The sequence below is a fragment of the Coregonus lavaretus genome, assembly GCF_964263955.1.
Source record: "Coregonus lavaretus genome assembly, chromosome: 12".
NCBI lineage: Eukaryota > Metazoa > Chordata > Actinopteri > Salmoniformes > Salmonidae > Coregonus > Coregonus lavaretus.
In genome coordinates this window covers 37,042,378-37,062,539 of record NC_139999.1, presented here as the reverse complement: position 1 = coordinate 37,062,539, position 20,162 = coordinate 37,042,378, and the positions used below count along the sequence as shown (strand labels likewise).

The 20,162-nt window shown below is 48.4% G+C and overlaps 1 protein-coding gene across 1 annotated transcript in view; it reads right to left on the bottom strand.

The window, feature by feature from the left end:
- The window catches only part of LOC311137948 (nck-associated protein 5-like), a gene marked incomplete at both ends in the record, with an annotated part of 70,364 nt that overhangs the window by 9,618 nt on the left and 40,584 nt on the right, over window positions 1-20,162 (bottom strand). Inside the window, 6 exons of the mRNA XM_084172574.1 lie at window positions 721-860; window positions 1,111-1,398; window positions 1,486-1,564; window positions 1,668-1,836; window positions 4,888-8,189; window positions 13,217-13,309. Of these exons, the coding sequence (XP_084028700.1) occupies window positions 721-860; window positions 1,111-1,398; window positions 1,486-1,564; window positions 1,668-1,836; window positions 4,888-8,189; window positions 13,217-13,309 (4,071 nt within the window). The remainder of the gene's footprint in view (window positions 1-720; window positions 861-1,110; window positions 1,399-1,485; window positions 1,565-1,667; window positions 1,837-4,887; window positions 8,190-13,216; window positions 13,310-20,162) is intronic.

The window sequence follows — 20,162 nt, the reverse complement described above, 5'->3', positions numbered from 1 at the left end:
AGTATTCAGCCAAAAATCTTTCACAATCTAGTCCGGTTACGGCCGCAACTAGACCTAATTTCAAAGGAATCAAGAAATAATCTTATTTTATGCAGAGCTATCACAAATGTACATTGTTTAAAACACACTTTTACAAGTCTGTCACAAATAACTGCTCCAATAAGCCCCTTATGGTGAACGAGAGGCTTGCCGAATCATGACCCTTTCGAGTTTTCAGTTTATCATTCGCCGGTAGGGGGTCCTGCGTGCTCTGAGCATTACTGAATGGAATTAACGAAACGAGTCGAGTTGTTTTGACTGAACGAGTCGAAAAGATCTGAGTCTGTAAGCCGACCTTCCCATCACTAGTCAAAAGCCCTTCTCCCGCTCCATCTCGTTTCCACAGCAACCCCCCCACCTCCCCCATCCCTGAGAAGTGGCAGGAGGAGTTAGTTATCTGCATTTAGATTGATCTCTCTCTCACTCAAAATTTGAGGATAATAATGCCAGCTAATGGGACTATGGTCTAAAGTGCTGACAAGGGATGACAACTGACAGGCGAGAGTGATCAAGGCCCCAGCTGTCTATCAGCCTCATCTCTTAAAATATTAATAAAGAGCAGAGCTTTCATCTTTTCACTGTAGATTAGAAAGTTGGCACATGTCAGCACAGAGTACAGGGATGTCTTCTTCTAAATTTCTTGTTACGATGGAGATGAACTCAGCTCTCTGACTCACTCACCCTTCTGGAGGGGGTCCTCTGGCTGCCCTCTCCCTGCATGTCCAGGTAAACATCACTGGCTCCTGCAGAGCCTTTCAGGTTGGGAAAGGTCCAGTTCTTGGTTGGGGGATTTTGCATATGAGCCCCGTAGGCATCTATGTCTGCATAAGAGCAAATGCAATTCAAGATGTAAAAAAGAGCTTAGCGCAGGTGTTTTGTTGAAGATTTAAGCTTGTGTGAATAGTTAGTCCACAGTATTAATGACACACAAAATGTTGGTTTTGCAGAACTGATAAAACAAACTTCCGCAACCATATCTAAACCACTTATGTAAAATGACTGCATTAAAATGGTCTATATGGGAACACAACAAGTCCTATGGGAATACAAAGTCCAAGAGTCCAAGCTGACCCTCGTGGATTGTGCTGGACAGGTGCATGTTGGGACATTTTCCCTCCAGTCCTGAGCCATACAGGACAGATGGGTTGACTTCATCCAGAGATGACAGCTCTCTCTCCAGTGTACGGGCCTTACGCTGAACTTTCATCTTTGCCCCATGTTTTCCCTGGGAGCCTGAAAACACTTGCTCTCCCTGTGGCTTCCCCTTAGTGATGCTCTTCCCTGCTGCGTTACTGGCATAGTCTGGCATGGGGAATGTGCCGATGCCACTGTCGAGGGTACGCATGGATGCCCCAGAACCTAAACAGTGCGGAAGGAACGGGGGAGTGTTAGTCAAGGGAAATGGATGACAGACATTATCATGACTCAGCATCATGCTGCTCTCACCTGTAAAGTGCTGGGAACTAATGGACTCTGCCAAGCTCTCGTCTGATGTGACCTCATCCTTGCCGATCATATCTGAAGCCTGAAACAGCAAGGGTTACACTCCACGTAAGATTGAATCATATTACTGATGTCATTTATTAATTTTCTATAGTGTATAAGAGGAAAAAAAAGAGAGAGTTTACCTGGTCCATCTCGTCCCTGCTCTTGGTGTGGCTGATCCTGTCCCTCTGGTGACTGAAGATGGGCCGCGACCTCTTTGAGTCAAAGGAGAGGCGTCTGTGTGCCATTCCAAAAGTGGTAGGTATAGCTCCCCTCTCGTCCACCCTGTTTCCAGAACAAGACGTCGAGGGACTTAAGAAAGAAGAAGTTACAAAAAACTCATAGGGGAACTAGCTTTCGACTTATACTAATCAAATTAGATCAGATTTTATCATACGAGAAAGAGTTTTCTAATCGTCAGGCAAGTTTTGTAATTACAGTGCATTCGTAAAGTATTCAGACCCCTTGACTTTTTCCACTTTGTTACGTTACAGCCTTATTCTAAAATGGATTAAATAATTTTTTCCCCCTCATCAATCTACACACAATATCCCATAATGAAAAAGCAAAAACAGGTTTCTAGACATTTTTGCAAATGTATTAAAAATAAAAAACTGAAATATCACATTTAAATACGTTTTCAGACCCTTTACTCAGTACTTTGTTGAAGCACCTTTGGCAGCGATTACAGCCTCGAGTCTTCTTGGGTATGACGCTACAAGCTTGGCACACCTGTATTTGGGGAGTTTCTCCTATTTTTCTCTGCAGATAATCTCTAGCTCTGTCAGGTTGGATGGAGAACGTCACTGCACAGCTCTTTTCAGGTCTCTCCAGAGATGTTCGATCGGGTTCAATCCGGGCTCTGGCTGGCCCACTCAAGGTAATTCAGAGACTTGTCCCGAAGCCACTCCTGCGTTGTCTCGGCTGTGTGCTTAAGGTAGTTGTCCTGTTGGAAGGTGAACCTTTGCACCAGTCTGAGGTCCTGAGCGCCACCACCATGCTTCACCGTAGGGATGGTGCCAGGTTTCCTCCAGACATGACGCTTGGCATTCAGGTCAAATAGTTCAATCTTGCCTTTTAGGAAACTCCAAGCGGGCTTTCATGTGCCTTTTACTGAGGAGTGGCTTCCGTCTGGCCACTCTACCATTAAGGTGGAGTGCTGCAGAGATGGTTGTCCTTCTGGAAGATTCTCCCATCTCCATAGAGGAACTCTGGAGCTCTGTCAGAGTGACCATCAGGTTCTTGGTCACCTCCCTGTCTAAGGCCAGCTCTAGGAAGAGTCTTGGTGGTTCCAAACTTCTATTTCAGAATGATGGAGGCCACTGTGTTCTTGGGGACCTTCAATGCTGCAGACATTTTTTGGTTCCCTTCCCCAGATCTGCGCCTCGACACAATCCTGTCTAGGAGCTCTACAGACAATTCCTTCAACCTAATGGCTTGGTTTTTGCTCTGACATGCACTGTCAATTGTGGGACCTTATATAGACAGGTGTGTGCCTTTCCAAATCATGTCCAATCAATTGAATTTACCACAGGTGGACTCGGATCAAGTTGTAGAAACATCTCAAGGATGATCAGTGGAAACAGGATGCACCTGAGCTCAATTTTGAGTCTCATAGCAAAGAGTCTAAATACTTATGTAAATAAGGTATCTGTTTTTATTAATACATTTGCAAACATTTCTAAAAACCAGTTTTCGCTTTGTCATTATGGGGTATTGTTTGTAGATTGATGAGGGAAAAAATAATGTAATCGATTTTAGAATGAGGCTGTAACGTAACAAAATGTGGAAAAAGTCAAGGGGTCTGAATACTTTCCGAATGCACTGTACAGTGGGGGAAAAATGTATTTAGTCAGCCACCAATTGTGCAAGTTCTCCCACTTAAAAAGATGAGAGAGGCCTGTAATTTTCATCATAGGTACACGTCAACTATGACAGACAAATTGAGAAAAAAAAATCCAGAAAATCACATTGTAGGATTTTTTATGAATTTATTTGCAAATTATGGTGGAAAATAAGTATTTGGTCACCTACAAACAAGCAAGATTTCTGGCTCTCACAGACCTGTAACTTCTTCTTTAAGAGGCTCCTCTGTCCTCCACTCGTTACCTGTATTAATGGCACCTGTTTGAACTTGTTATCAGTATAAAAGACACCTGTCCACAACCTCAAACAGTCACACTCCAAACTCCACTATGGCCAAGACCAAAGAGCTGTCAAAGGACACCAGAAACAAAATTGTAGACCTGCACCAGGCTGGGAAGACTGAATGTGCAATAGGTAAGCAGCTTGGTTTGAAGAAATCAACTGTGGGAGCAATTATTAGGAAATGGAAGACATACAAGACCACTGATAATCTCCCTCGATCTGGGGCTCCACGCAAGATCTCACCCCGTGGGGTCAAAATGATCACAAGAACGGTGAGCAAAAATCCCAGAACCACACGGGGGGACCTAGTGAATGACCTGCAGAGAGCTGGGAACTTTTTGGTAAAAACTCAACTCGTCGTGTTTGGAGGACAAAGAATGCTGAGTTGCATCCAAAGAACACCATACCTACTGTGAAGCATGGGGGTGGAAACATCATGCTTTGGGGCTGTTTTTCTGCAAAGGGACCAGGACGACTGATCCGTGTAAAGGAAAGAATGAATGGGGCCATGTATCGTGAGATTTTGAGTGAACACCTCCTTCCATCAGCAAGGGCATTGAAGATGAAACGTGGCTGGGTCTTTCAGCATGACAATGATCCCAAACACACCGCCCGGGCAACGAAGGAGTGGCTTCGTAAGAAGCATTTCAAGGTCCTGGAGTGGCCTAGCCAGTCTCCAGATCTCAACCCCATAGAAAATCTTTGGAGGGAGTTGAAAGTCTGTGTTGCCCAGCGACAGCCCCAAAACATCACTGCTCTAGAGGAGATCTGCATGGAGGAATGGGCCAAAATACCAGCAACAGTGTGTGAAAACCTTGTGAAGACTTACAGAAAACGTTTGACCTGTGTCATTGCCAACAAAGGGTATATAACAAAGTATTGAGAAACTTTTGTTATTGACCAAATACTTATTTTCCACCATAATTTGCTAATAAATTCATTACAAATCCTACAATGTGATTTTCTGGATTTTTTTCTTCTCATTTTGTCTGTCATAGTTGACGTGTACCTATGATGAAAATTACAGGCCTCTCTCATCTTTTTAAGTGGGAGAACTTGCACAATTGGTGGCTGACTAAATACTTTTTTCCCCCACAGTATCTTGTATTCATCATTCAGTACACTCATGGCTGCAGTATTATATATTTGTGCCAGAGTTCTGATGTATTTAATTAATTCTTAGGAACATAATCTAAGATTACATATCATTCTTACCTGTTGAGGAGCTGCTGCATGAAGTTGTCTGCGGTCACTCCTCTGTACATGAGTGACAGTTGGCCCTGGGCCTGGTCCATCACCACCTCACAGGAGTGTCCCCTGCCGGAGCGGTCCATCTCGACCCCGTTCACATAAGCCCGCTCCTCCTCCAATGCCTTCCGCAGGTCCTCTGCCTTCTCCATCAGCTTGGAGATGTTCAGGCTCTCCACCACCTTCTGGGGCCCACCTGACTTAGTGTCCTTAGCCCCTCCGCCAGAGGCAGAGGACGACGAAGGAGAGGACGACATGTTGTTCTTGAGCTTGGACACGTCTGGTTTACGGCTGAGGGCGGGGAGCTTGCTCTTCCTCAGGCCGAACCAGCTGGCGATGCCGTTGGAGGCCTTCTGCTTGGGCTCAACCGCCTGGCCCCGGTCCTGCTCCTGCAGCTTAAGCATGTTCTCCTCGATGCCACGCATTACTTTCTGCTCGATGGCCGACTGGGGTACGGGTGGGCCGGATGAGTACTGCTTCTTGTCGTCTTTCACGATGGCTTCAGTAGACGACCGAGGTGGCAGAGGAGGAGGAGGTGGGAAGCTCTCTGCATGGACAAAGTTCTTCTTCTTGCTGGCCAGGAGCTTACTTTTGTCCTCCGGCCTGGGCGGGTGTCTCTGAGCCAGGGCGCGGTCCTCGTGAGCAGGCTTGACCCCTCGGGGGTAAGAGGAAGCCTGGCCGACCTTTGAAGGGGACTTTGAGGGGACTTTAGCGGGGCTGTTTTGGGGGCTAGGGGCAGTTTTACTGTGGTGGCTCTGGGTGATGGGGCACTTCCCGTAGCTCCGCACCACTGGAGGGGTCTCTGTGTTGGAGGATGATGTGCCCATCTTGATCTTTGGACCCTCTGCTTTCGCTACATATATCCGGGGAGAGAATGATGTCTCCTGCTCTACCTTTGGTATGGATGATGGGGTAGCTGATGATTTGGCGCCTGATTCATGTATTGGACCTGGCACCCTGGGGTGACTGCCGAGGCTGGTTTTGGGGTAGGGCTTCCCTTCCAGGGAATCTGTGTATTTCTGATGTTTGTGCTGCTCTGTCCCAGTTCTCTCGCCTTCCCTTTCAGGAGTCTTGGTTTTCTCAATATTGTTGGTGGGGGGTTTACCCACGTTACTTTGTGCATCCTTCTTGTCCACGGACTGTGCGCCTACTGGCAGGTTATCTGTGCTCTTCAGTTTCCCCAGAGCAGCCAGGCGCTCTTTGAATGGGTGGTGACTGGACTCACTCTGGGATTTTCCCTGCACCAGCCTCTTGGGGGTGGAAGACCCAGGCGACGGGTCACCTCGCCTGGCTGCAGACTGGGTTGGCTCACAGATCGTCTGACTGGGCTCCAGAGCTGCACGGTGCTCCTGGTGCCTGTCCCTCATGCTGGAGTAGCTGGGGCGACTACTGTGTGCTTTACTAGCGGTGGCGGAGGACGAGGAGGGTAGGCTGAAGTGTTGGTCGGGCTTGTGCCTGACGGGGCTTTCTGAGTCAGTGTCCTGGTCAGTGTCCTGTTCAGTGTCCTGGTCAGTGTCCTGGTCATCTGGTTCTGGGGACGAGTCAGGGTGCTGTGAAGATGGGTGGCTGAGGAGGTTCTCCTCCTCCTGCTGCTGATTCTCTACAGGCCCCTCAGGTTGGGTGTAAGGGAGGTACTGGGGCGTCCCATCTGACGGGCAGACATTCTCATAGTGGGCCACCTTCTGAGAGCCCCTTTGTGCGTGAGAAGAGGAGGAGGAGGGGGCTGCCTTTGTACTGCGGCTGGGTTTGGGCGCAAAGTGGCTGCTGAAAGCTATCTCCTTGACTGTGGGAGGGGGGCCCGCGCTGTCCTCTGGCTTGGGTGGCGAGGTGGGGGCAGAGTGCGTGGCAGGGTAGGGGTCTGTTTTGGAGGAGGATGAGGACAGCTGCTTCTCCCTCTCTGTGGTGGTGGCTTTGCGTGTCATTACAGGCGAGTGGTACACCTCATAGTTGTTGTTCCTGCAGGGGATCTTGGAGCTGCGGGTGAGCTGGGGACTTAGACGGAGGGGGTTGCCTGGTTGTGCCTTGTTGATCCCCGTCGGGATCTTCAGGAACTTGAGCAGCCGTGCCGGGGAGGAAATGGGGGAGGGCTTGACTTCACCCAGGCCTGAGGAAAAGGTGGGGCTGAGTGCAAGCTTGCTCTTCCCAGAGGGAGGCAGGGCCTGAGCTGAGCTGGTCCTCTCGGGAACCGGGGCTGGAGAGTACAACTCCACCGCCACCTTCTTGCAGACAGACGTCTCATTGGAGGAGAAGTAGAGCCCGTTGCAGACCTGCTCGCTCACTTCCTGCTCCTCGTGATACCCTGGATCCGTCTCCATGGCAACAGGGTCTGTGTGTGAGGTAGAGGTGTGTAGGCTGTTGTTCACATTGTGCACCACTGATACGGCCTCTTCTTCCACGTAGCAGCACTCCTCCGGACTGTCCCCGTTTTGGGTCAGCGATGTTGCAATGACAGCCTTTATGTGCTTCACATCCTCACTGTGAGAGGGTTGCACCTCGACCCGAGACAGAGGTGGCGGTTTGCCAAACGGATGCCTGTCTTTGTGTCTTTGAAAGTTCCTGGTCTCCTTCCCTAGCATCCCGTTGAGGTTGGCTTGGATTAGCGAGGAGATTGGATCAGAAGAAACCAGAAGTTCTGGAGGCTGCTCTAGAGAGTCTACTGCTGTTTTGTTCATGTAGCACTGGCTTGTGCTGTCAGCAGAGAGGAGGTGGTGGAGAGCTGCTGCCTGGGGAAGGCCTGTGCTCTGTGCCGACGCCCCCTGGTCCTCTGCCCAGGCCTGCCCGTTGAGGCTCTCCACTCTGCCCGGGTGTGTGGCGCCGTGGCCCTGGGCACACTTCAGCAGGCTGTCCAGGCTACTCTTCTGGGAGAGCATTTGGCAGGACTGGCAGCCCCTCTGCTGGTGCTGTCTGTGCAGGGCATGGTCCTCCTGGAGAGCCCCTTCTCCGTTGGTGTAATCATGGATGTCTGAGTCTGAGCTGGAGTGGCGGCAGCGTGACGAGGGATGTGCTACCAGGCACTGAGAAGAGGGTAACCCCACAGAGGACATCAGGGACATCTGGTCTCTCTCCATGGAGACCAGCGCCTGACCCAGGTCGTGGTGTGGGGACAGGCAGGAGGAGGGGTGGAACTTGAGGGGGTCTGACTCCTCCAGCTTGCGCAATACTTCCAGGATGTGTGCTTTCTTTTTAAAGAATGGAGACAGGGCCTCTATGGAGGTGGCAGGGGCCGGGGCTGAGCCGGCTGTTCCGTTCTGTGTGTGGTCCCCATTGCTCTGCATAAACAAGGACATCAGTTTGTAACTCTACTACATCTTCATCAAACAATACAAACTAAAAACAACACTTCAAGTTAAGTACAGTATGGCTAAAATCAAAAGAAAATTCATGCTGCCTCCAACATCTAACACATTGCGTGCACAGCGCACCAGGAGTCATATGTATTGATTTCATGTTGACAATCGATTGTGGAGGTTCCTTTTTACCCTGATTAGAACAAAACTTGCTTGGATACTTCAGGACTTTTTGAGTGGGCCTGCAACTCATGTTTCAAGTGAATGTACTGCATTGAACTAACTGCCCAAGTCCCCAATGACCGTCACAGCAAAAGAGGACATCCTGAGAATGCTGAGCACCCCAGTCCATACAGGGGGAGGAATAAATGAACGAAGGAGAGAAGAGTGGAGAGGCAACTGAAGCCACTTTGGTTACACATGTCCGGCCAACCATAGGAAGCAGTCGTTATCTTTAATTAAAGAAGCAATTCATTCTGTAATCAGTGAGAAAACTACTCCTCCACCCTCCTCCTCCTCATCCCCTCTTCTTGGAGAGGAGCCAATCTGTTAACTAAAATAGTCACCGCCAGTGGGGACCTCTGTGATTATCAAATGAAGACAGAGGGGGGTGGGACAGAGCCACTTGTTTAGCTTACACAGACCATTCATTCTCTTCCCCTGTCATTATTTCCAATACTACTCCACTGGCATTCCCCAAAGCCATGGCACGTCAATTTGATGAATCCAAGCAACAGGCCTAGTTTCTATAGGTGAGGGCCCACTTGATTACCTCAGCATACACTGTGCATTGTTTACCCCTTTTCAATCTCCCTCCATCTCTCCCAAGTGAACCCAAAGAGCTATTGCGTGTAAATTTGACAAATCCAGTCGAATGAGGTGACTTTGAAAACCCCTCTGCCAACGCTGCAAAGTGCCTATTCTGATGCAATGATTTACGTCCACCTAATAAATTCTCAGTCTACACCTGGGAGCTCGGATAAACCCATATATATGCAGCATGTATATATACAATCTGGACGGATGCTGCACTTGGATCAGGGGAGCTGGGAGTGGTGCAGAGCTTAGCTGAGGATGTGGGTATGGTGAACTGAACGGGATTCAGTCAATACATTTCTCTACTCATGGTTCATTAAAGGCCCAGTGCAGTCAAAAACATGATTTTCCTGTGTTTGAGTAGGGTTGCAATATTCCAGGAACTTTCAATAAATTCCCTGGTTTTCCCTAAATCCCGGTTGGAGGCTTCACGGAGTCAGGAGGGGATAAACAGGATTCCGCATTTCCTGCTTATTCCCTCCTGATTCCGGGAATCATCCAACCAGGATTTCTGTAGAACCAGGGAATTTATTGAAAGTTCCTGGAATTTTGAGTAGAGAAATGTATTGACTGACTGAATCCCATACAGTTCTGCTTCCTAAGTTGCCAGAATTTTGCATCCCTATGTTTGATATACACTGATTATACCAAACATTAGGAACACCTTCCTAATATTGAGTTGCCACCTCAGCATCCATGAGAGAGGCTTTATGTTGTAAAGTAGCCTTTCAACAGTGGACTCCATCAATGTGTGTGATGGGTTAATGGGCTCTCTTAAGGGGTGCCGCATTTACCCAAAACCTCCATCCCACTATATTTTTGTTTAAAATCCCAGGGCTATATGGAGGGTATACTAAATGCAATGTGGAGACTATGGGATGATGGCTGGGTTGCTTTGAAACTTGGGGCCAGACAGAAACCATTGCCCAAGGAGATCTGAACGAAATAAAGCCTCAACCTCAAAGAATTACGGAGGAGAGGAGATGGAGGGAGAGAAAGACAGAGAGGAATGCATAGGGCGAGTGTTTGTTCAGAGGGAAACAAAAATCTATATTCAATTTGACACCTCTCTCCCTGCCTGATAACAAGAAACCAATCAGTTGCCCTCAGGGTTGAAATGAGGGGTCTCTCTTGTTCCTTTCTTCCACTTGTTTCTCAGTCATTTGTCAGCAGGAGTCTAGTGCTGCTCCTGGGGGCAGCAATAACACCGGCCTATTTTAAGAGAGAACATTACAGAGGTGCTCGGTGAGCGCCGTTGGGGGTACTTCGGTGAGTGGGGGCAAAACAGGAGGAACTTTCACAGCAGAAAATGTTGTGGTGGCGCTAGAACATTGAGCAAGCCAATCCCCTTTAAATTATATTAATTTGTGGTTGAATTAATCCTGGGAATGCGAATGGACTTGGTTCACTGGGGGACCTCCTTGGAACATAATAAATCCTTGGAACACATCAAATTAGTGGATTTGGCTATTTCCGCCACAACCGTTGCTGACAGGTGTATAAAAATCGAACACACAGCCATGCAATCTCCATAGACATACATTGGCAGTAGAATGGCCTTACTGAGGAGCTCAGTGACTTTCAACATGGCACCGTCATATGATGGCACCTTTCCAACAAGTCAGTTCGTCAAATTTCTGCCCTGCTAGAGCTGCCCCCGTCAACTGTAAGTGCTGTTATTGTGAAGTGGAAACGTCTAGGAGCAACAATGGCTCAGCCGCGAAGTGGTAGGCCACACAAGCTCACAGAGCGGGACCGCCGAGTGCTCAAGTGCGTAAAAATAGTCTGTCCTCGGTTGCAACACTCACTACCGAGTTCCAAACTGCCACTGGAAGCAACATCAGCACAGGAACTGTTCGTTGGAAGCTTCATGAAAAGGGTTTCCATGGCCTAAGATCACCATGTGCAATGCCAACCGTCAGCTGTGATGTAAAGCTCACTGCCATTGGACTCTGGAACAGGTAAACAAAACAACAAGGTGAAGAAAAACAATCAATTCCATTCGTTCTGCATCGCTGATCATCAGGTCCACCGCCTGTCGCTAGGCAACTGTCATTCTCTGGAGTGATTAATCACGCTTCACCATCTGGCAGTCCGACGGACGAATTTGGGTTTGGCGGAAGCCAGGAGAACGCTACCTACCTGAATGCATAGTGCCAACTGTAAAGTTTGGTGGAGGAGGAATAATGGCCTGGGGCTGTTTTTCATGGTTCGGGCTAGGCCCCTTAGTTCCAGTGAAGGGAAATGTTAACGCTACAGCATACAATGACATTCTAGATGATTCTGTGCTTACAACTTTGTGACAACAGTTTGGGGAAGGCCCTTTCCTATTTCAGCATAACAATGCCCCCATGCACAAAGTGAGGTCCATACAGAAATGGTTTGTCGAGATCGGTGTGAAAGAACTTGACTGGCCTGCACAGAGCCCTGACCTCAACCCCATCGAACACCTTTGGGATGAATTGGAACGCCGACTGCGAGCCAGGCCTAATCGCCCAACATTAATGCCCGACCTCACTAATGCTCTTGTGGCTGAATGGAAGCAAGTCCCCGCAGCAATGTTCCAACATCTAGTGGAAAGCCTTCCCAGAAGAGTGGAGGCTGTTATAGCAGCAAAGGAGGGACCAACTCCATATTAATGCCCATGATTTTGGAATGAGATGTTCGATGAGCAGGTGTCCACATACATTTACATTTATGTCATTTAGCAGACGCTCTTATCCAGAGCGAGTGCATACAATTTTTGTATATTTTTTATTAAAAAAAAAAAAAAATTATACTGGCCCCCCATGGGAATCAAACCCACATACCTTTGGTCATGTAGTGTATGAGTATGAAAATAAACATTGTGATTACTAACAGAAGGTGTCCAATGCTGGTGAAGCAGAGGTAAACAAAATATGAGTTTGCTGAGCTGATTAAGGGTGGTACAGAGGGCTGACACCCCCCTTTGCCCTCACAACAGCCTCAATTAGTCGGGGCATGGACTCTACAAGGTGTTGAAAGCGTTCCACAGGGATGCTAGCACATGTTGACTCCAATGCATCCCACAGTTGTATCAAGTTGGCTGGATGTACTTTGGGTGGTGGACCATTTTTGATACACACAAGAAACTGTTGAGCGTGAAAAACCCAGCTGCGTTGCAGTTCTTGACACAAACCGGTGCGCCTGGCACCAACTACCATACCCCGTTCAAAGGCACTTAAATATTTTGTCTTGCCCATTCGCCCTATGAATGGCACACATACACAATCCATGTCTCAATTGTCTCAAGGCTTAAAAATATTTTTGAACCTGTCTCCTCCCCTTCATCTACACTGATTGAAGTGGATTTAACAAGTGACATCAATAAGCGATCATAGCTTTCACCTGAAATAAAAGTTCGCAGAAATTTTCCATACACACGAAAAGCTTATTTTTCTCAAATTTTTGGCACAAATTTGCTTACATCCCTGTTAGTAAGCATTTCTCCTTTGCCAAAATAATCCATCCATCTGACAGGTGTGACATATGAAGAAGCTGATTAAACCACATGATCATTACACAGGTGCACCTTATGCTGGGGACAATAAAAGCCACTCTAAAATGTGCAGTTTTGTCACACAACACAATGCTACAGATGTCTCAAGTTGACGGAGCGTGCAATTGGCATGCTGACTGCAGGAATGTACACCAGAACTGTTGCGAGATAATTGAATGTTCATTTCTATACCATATGCAGTCTCCAACATCGTTTTAGAGAATTGTGCAGAATTTGTGCAGTGCATCCAACTGGCCTCACAACTGCAGACCACGTATAACCATGCCAGCCCAGGACCTCCAAATCCAGCTTCTTCACCTACGGGATCGTCTGAGACCAGCCACCCGGACAGCTGATGAAACTGCAGAGTATTTCTGTCTGTAATAAAGCCCTTTTGTGGGGAAAAACATATTCCCAAGTGGGGGAGGGCCTATGCCCTCCCAGGGCCACCCATGGCTGCACCCCTGTGCAGTCATGTGAAATCCATTGATGATTAGGGGCTAATTAATTTATTTCAATTTACTGATTTCCTTATATGAACTGTAACTCAGTAAAATCGTTGAAATTGTTGCATGTTACGTTTATATTTTTGTTCAGTATATGTGTTCGTAATTCTATGGTCAAAGTGAAGTTTTAGTCAGGGGTCAGGGTTTGTGTGTGGTCAGCTGCTCACCTTGAGTTCCCCTTGTCTCTGGGACACCAGCAGCTTGTCACTGTCCATGGTCAGGGGCTCTGTGCTGTCCTCCGGGACAGACACCAACTGCAACTGGAACGGGAGAGAACAGAGAAAGAGTAATGACAGTAAGGGCACCATATTGACTATTGTCATTCTCTGCACCCTCTCCTGATTTCCTTTAACCTGCCTCCTAATACACAGATAAAAATGACATTACTGGAGCGGGCCAGCCTCTTTTCATTCCTATCTCAGCCCTGAATAATTAAATTGCTTCGGCAGTGAGATGGCATCAGTTTTCCTTATGATTATTATATTCATCACAAAGAAAGGCAACAGCGGGGGAAGAGGCACTCACTCCGTATGCGAGGAAATATGTTTTTTTTTTGCTCACAGGTAAGAGACGCAAAGAGAACGACTGAAGAATACAGAAAAAAATATGCGTGGGGGAGAAGAGAGGGAGGGAGGGAGAAGGGGTTAGATTTGGGGGGAGTTGGGGACAGTTGAAATTTTCATTTACAGTAATAGAATGTGCCATTTTGCTCTCCTGGCAATTACAGGGCACATTTGTTTAGATTAAATACTTGAGATTTCTGCAGCAGATTGCTTCTCTCTCCTATCCCCTCGCTACTGTGGAGCGGTTGGAATACTAATAGAGTTGATAAGAAGGAGAGAGCGAAGGAGTTGGTGTTAATAAACAGAGCTGAAGAAAGAGAGAGGGAGGGAGACAAGTGGAGAAAGAGGTGCCCTGTGTCACACACTTCAAAGAAATGAAAAATATGACCAAGGTCACTGAACATCTTTATCAAAGACAATCTCTGCCTCTGTTCTTTTGAGGCCAAATTCTCAGAAACTTGATAGTTGCTGTATAAACACCTCAGCAGGGGATTCTAAAACTATACTATCACAACAGCGCTTTTGTCCTTAGTTTCTTTCAACAAGGCCAAAATGGATAGAGTAAGAGCTCCAAAGAGCTTTTGGGCTCCAAGCTACAGTCCATGTTACAATTGATGTTAGATATCAGTTGGGATTAAATAAATCCAAAAGAAAAGCAAGACATCAGCCCTCATTGGGATATCTAAACATCTATCGGACCTCATATCAATGCATAATACATCACTAGCTACACTTCACTAGAAGTAACCGTTCCACATTTCACCATGACAACAGTCACCCAAGCAACAACAGAGATGAGATGAGGGAGAACTTCTCATCTCCCTCTCAAATGATTAAAATCAGAAACACTGTGCTTATTATAAAATCAAATCAAATCAAATGTTATTGGTCACATGCGCCGAATACAACAGGTGCAGACATTACAGTGAAATGCTTACTTACAGCCCTTAACCAACAGTGCATTTATTTTAACAAAAAAAGTAAAAATAAAACAACAACAAAAAAAGTGTTGAGAAAAAAAGAGCAGAAGTAAAATAAAATAACAGTAGGGAGGCTATATATACAGGGGGGTACCGGTGCAGAGTCAATGTGCGGGGGCACCGGCTAGTTGAGATAATTGAAGTAATATGTACATGTGGGTAGAGTTAAAGTGACTATGCATAAATAATTAACAGAGTAGCAGCAGCGTAAAAAGGATGGGGTGGGGGGGCAGTGCAAATAGTCCGGGTAGCCATAATTAGCTGTTCAGGAGTCTTATGGCTTGGGGGTAAAAGCTATTGAGAAGTCTTTTGGACCTAGACTTGGCACTCCGGTACCGCTTGCCGTGCGGTAGCAGGGAGAACAGTCTATGACTAGGGTGGCTGGAGTCTTTGACAATTTTGAGGGCCTTCCTCTGACACCGCCTGGTATAGAGGTCCTGGATGGCAGGAAGCTTGAAACAGCATGACACATAGGACCATATTCTCTTTTATATAAAACTTTGATAGTGTTCTAAAACAGCAATATAGTCATAACGATATAATCATAATGAACAGGAGACAAGCAAGGCAGTGGTTTAGATACAGATGTACGATCTTAATTTGATCACTCTGAGAATTTTCCTGCACACTTGAAATACACTGCTCAAAAAAATAAAGGGAACACTAAAATAACACATCCTAGATCTGAATGAATGAAATAATCTTATTAAATACTTTTTTCTTTACATAGTTGAATGTGCTGACAACAAAATCACACAAAAATGATCAATGGAAATCAAATTTATCAACCCATGGAGGTCTGGATTTGGAGTCACCCTCAAAATTAAAGTGGAAAACCACACTACAGGCTGATCCAACTTTGATGTATTGTCCTTCAAACAAGTCAAAATGAGGCTCAGTAGTGTGTGTGGCCTCCACGTGCCTGTATGACCTCCCTACAACGCCTGGGCATGCTCCTGATGAGGTGGCGGATGGTCTCCTGAGGGATCTCCTCCCAGACCTGGACTAAAGCATCCGCCAACTCCTGGACAGTCTGTGGTGCAACGTGGCGTTGGTGGATGGAGCGAGACATGATGTCCCAGATGTGCTCAATTGGATTCAGGTCTGGGGAACGGGCGGGCCAGTCCATAGCATCAATGCCTTCCTCTTGCAGGAACTGCTGACACACTCCAGCCACATGAGGTCTAGCATTGTCTTGCATTAGGAGGAATCCAGGGCCAACCGCACCAGCATATGGTCTCACAAGGGGTCTGAGGATCTCATCTCGGTACCTAATGGCAGTCAGGCTACCTCTGGCGAGCACATGGAGGGCTGTGCGGCCCCCCAAATAAATGCCACCCCACACCATGACTGACCCACCGCCAAACCGGTCATGCTGGAGGATGTTGCAGGCAGCAGAACGTTCTCCACGGCGTCTCCAGACTCTGTCACGTCTGTCACATGTGCTCAGTGTGAACCTGCTTTCATCTGTGAAGAGCACAGGGCGCCAGTGGCGAATTTGCCAATATTGGTGTTGGGCTGCACGGTGTTGGGCTGTAAGCACAACCCCCACCTGTGGACGTCGGGCCCTCATATCACCCTCATGGAGTCTGTTTCTGACCGTTTGAGCAGACACATCCACATTTGTGGCCTGCTGGAGGTCATTTTGCAGGGCTCTGGCAGTGCTCCTCCTGCTCCTCCTTGCACAAAGGCGGAGGTAGCAGTCCTGCTGCTGGGTTATTGCCCTCCTACGGCCTCCTCCACGTCTCCGGATGTACTGGCCTGTCTCCTGGTAGCGCCTCCATGCTCTGGACACTACGCTGACAGACACAGCAAACCTTCTTGCCACAGCTCGCATTGATGTGCCATCCTGGATGAGCTGCACTACCTGAGCCACTTGTGTGGGTTGTAGACTCCGTCTCATGCTACCACTAGAGTGAAAGCACCGGCAGCATTCAAAAGTGACCAAAACATCAGCCAGGAAGCATAGGAACTGAGAAGTGGTCTGTGGTCACCACCTGCAAAACCAGTCCTTTATTGGGGGTGTCTTGCTAATTGCCTATAATTTCCACCTGTTGTCTATTCCATTTGCACAACAGCATTTGAAATGTATTGTCAATCAGTGTTGCTTCCTAAGTGGACAGTTTGATTTCACAGAAGTGTGATTGACTTGGAGTTACATTGTGTTGTTTAAGTGTTCCCTTAATTCTTTTGAGCAGTGTACAAACTTGTAGTGTATTCAAGGTTTAAAAAGGCTTTTACAGTGCCTTCAGAAAGTATTCACCCCCTTGACCTTTTCCACATTTTGTTGTGTTACTGTCACGGTTTCGGCCGAGGCTGCTCCTCCTCCTTGTTCGGGCAGGCTTCGGCGTTCGCCGTCCCCGGAGTATTAGCTGCCACCGCTCTATGTTTCTGTGTTTGATTGCTTTTGTCTGTCTGTCACACCTGTGTCTGTTTGAGTGTTGATTATGTGTCTTATAAGTTCCTTGTTTTGCTCTATGGTAATTGTGTGTTGTTATTTTTCCGTTGCCTCTTGTATTTTTGATACGTGTTTGTTTTCCGTATCATTTTTCTATGTTTAGTGTTTTACGCGTGTGCGTAATTTTCCCTCGCCTCTTCGTGTTATTCGAGGTCGGGGTGTACACTATTGCTTTTGAGACTATTAAAAGTCTTGTTGGACTAAACCTCTGCTTCCTGCGCTTGACTCCTCCACCACATCCACGACGGTTTTATGACAGAACAACACACCATTATGGAGTCAGCAGGATCAGCGACGGCACCCGAATCCCTGCTGGACCGGATCAATTTCCAGGACGCCATGATCCAGCAACTCGGGACCGTCATGGACGAGGTGTCCAACGCCCTGCGCCGATTGGTGAACTCTGAGGTGGCCAAGGACCCTTACAACTTCGCATCACCAACGGCCAGTCCTCCTCTCTCAGTACCGGAACCCAGTGGCATTCGGCTCTCACTCCCGAGGGCATATGACGGTTCTGCAGCCGGGTGTCAGGGATTCCTCCTGCTATTCCACCTCCGACAGGGGAAGAGGAGCGCACAGGAGTTCGCACTGGAGTTCCGGACACTAGCGGCGGATGCGGGGTGGAATGAGAGGGCCCTCATCGACCAGTACCGATGTAGTCTACGAGAGGACGTTCGTAGGGAGCTGGCCTGCAGGGACACCAACCTGTCGTTTGACCAGTTGGTGGACATTTCCATCCGTCTGGATACCCTGCTGGCTACCCGCGGACGTCCCGAGTGGGGGTCGTCCAGTCCACCCTCTAGCACCCCCGAGCCGATTCCCATGGAGCTAGGGGGTGCTGGCGCTAGAGAGAGGAGGAGAGGGAACCCGAGGGGGGCCATCCACTGCACCACCTGCGGTCGTGGAGGACACACTGCGGCCAGGTGCTGGGGAGGGTCTCCTGGGAGAGGTGACAACAGGCCACGCACTGGGGAGTCATTTCAGGTGAGTAGGCGCCCCACTCACCCAGAGCTCTCTGTTGGTCACATGAGTATTCCTGTGAGGTTTCCACAGGTGGCACCTCATTCCCAGCATAAGGCGCTAGTAGATTCAGGCGCAGCTGGGAACTTTATTGATCGAGCATTTTGTGCTAGGTTAGGAATTCCCCTTCGGCCAGTAGAAGTTCCATTCCCTGTCCACGCATTAGACAGCCGGCCGTTGGGGTCGGGTCTGATCAGGGATGTCACAGCACCACTGACTATGACGACGCAGGGGGGTCATGAGGAAATCATTCAGTTCTATCTGATTGACTCTCCTGCGTACCCAGTGGTGTTGGGCCTTCCCTGGTTAAGTACCCATGATCCTACCATAGCGTGGCAACAGAGGGCTCTTATGGAGTGGTCTGCCCAGTGTGTAGGGAGATGTCTAGGTGTTTCCATAGGGGCGACCTCGGTAGAGAGTCCGAACCAAGGGCCCGCACTGCGCATTCCCCCCGAGTATGAGGATTTAGCACTCGTGTTTAGCAAATCGAGGGCAGCACGGCTACCTCCTCATAGACAGGGGGACTGTGCGATAAATCTCCAGACTGGAGCGGCTCTTCCCCGGAGTCATGTGTATCCCCTGTCTCAAGAGGAAACTGCGGCTATGGAGACCTACATAGCCGAGTCCTTGGCACAGGGATACATACGGTTCTCTACTTCCCCAGTCTCCTCGAGTTTCTTCTTTGTGAAGAAGAAGGACGGGGGATTGCGCCCGTGTATTGATTATCGTAGTCTCAATCAGATCACAGTTAAATACAGCTACCCACTTCCACTGATTGCGACGATGACGGAGTCATTACGCGGAGCGCGGTTCTTCACAAAGTTGGATCTCAGGAGCGCGTACAATCTGGTGCGCATTAGGGAGGGGGATGAATGGAAGACAGCATTTAGCACCACCTCGGGTCATTACGAGTATCTCGTCATGCCATACGGTTTAATGAATGCTCCTTCAGTCTTCCAATCCTTTGTTGACGAGATTTTCCGGGACATGCATGGGCAGGGAGTAGTAGTGTACATAGACGACATCCTAGTGTACTCTGCTACTCGAGCCGAGCATGTAGCCCAGGTACGCCGAGTGTTGAGACGACTGTTGGAGCATGACTTGTATGTCAAGGCAGAGAAATGCCTGTTCTTCCAGGAGTCCGTCTCCTTTTTGGGTTATCGGTTGTCCGCGTCTGGTGTGGAGATAGAGGTAGACCGGGTATCGGCCGTGCGTAATTGGCAAACTCCAACCACTGTAAAAGAGGTGCAACAGTTCTTGGGTTTTGCTAATTACTACCGGAGGTTTATTCGGGGTTTTGGACAGGTTGCAGCTCCCATTACGTCCCTGCTAAAGGGGGGTCCGGTTCGCTTGCAGTGGTCGGCTGAGGCGGACAGGGCATTTGTCAAACTTAAGAACCTGTTCACCTCGGCTCCTGTGCTGGCGCATCCGGATCACTCTTTACCATTCCAGGTTGAGGTAGACGCGTCCGAGACTGGTATTGGGGCAGTTCTATCACAACGGTCCGGCACGCCACCTAAACTCCGCCCCTGTGCGTTCTACTCTAAGAAGCTCAGTGCGGCGGAGAGTAACTATGATGTCGGGGACAGGGAGCTGTTAGCCGTAGTCCAGGCCCTAAAGGTGTGGAGGCATTGGCTTGAGGGGGCTCAACACCCTTTCCTCATTCTGACGGATCACCGTAACCTGGAGTACATCCGGGCAGCTAGGAGATTGAACCCTCGTCAGGCTAGGTGGAACATGTTCCTAACCCGGTTCGTTTTTAAGATCACATACATCCCTGGGTCCCAGAATGGTAAGGCAGATGCCCTGTCCCGGCGATATGACACAGAGGAGAGGTCCAACGAGCCTACTTCCATACTGCCGGAGTCTTGTTTGGTGGCTCCGGTGGTGTGGGAGGTCGATTCAGAAATCGAGCGGGCACTGCGTACCGACCCTACTCCCCCCGAGTGTCCTGTGGGGCGGACGTACGCGCCGCTCGAGATTCGTGATAGACTTATTTATTGGGCTCATACATCACCCTCCTCTGGACATCCTGGTATTGGCCGGACATTGCACTGTCTTAGCATGAAATACTGGTGGCCAACGTTAGCCA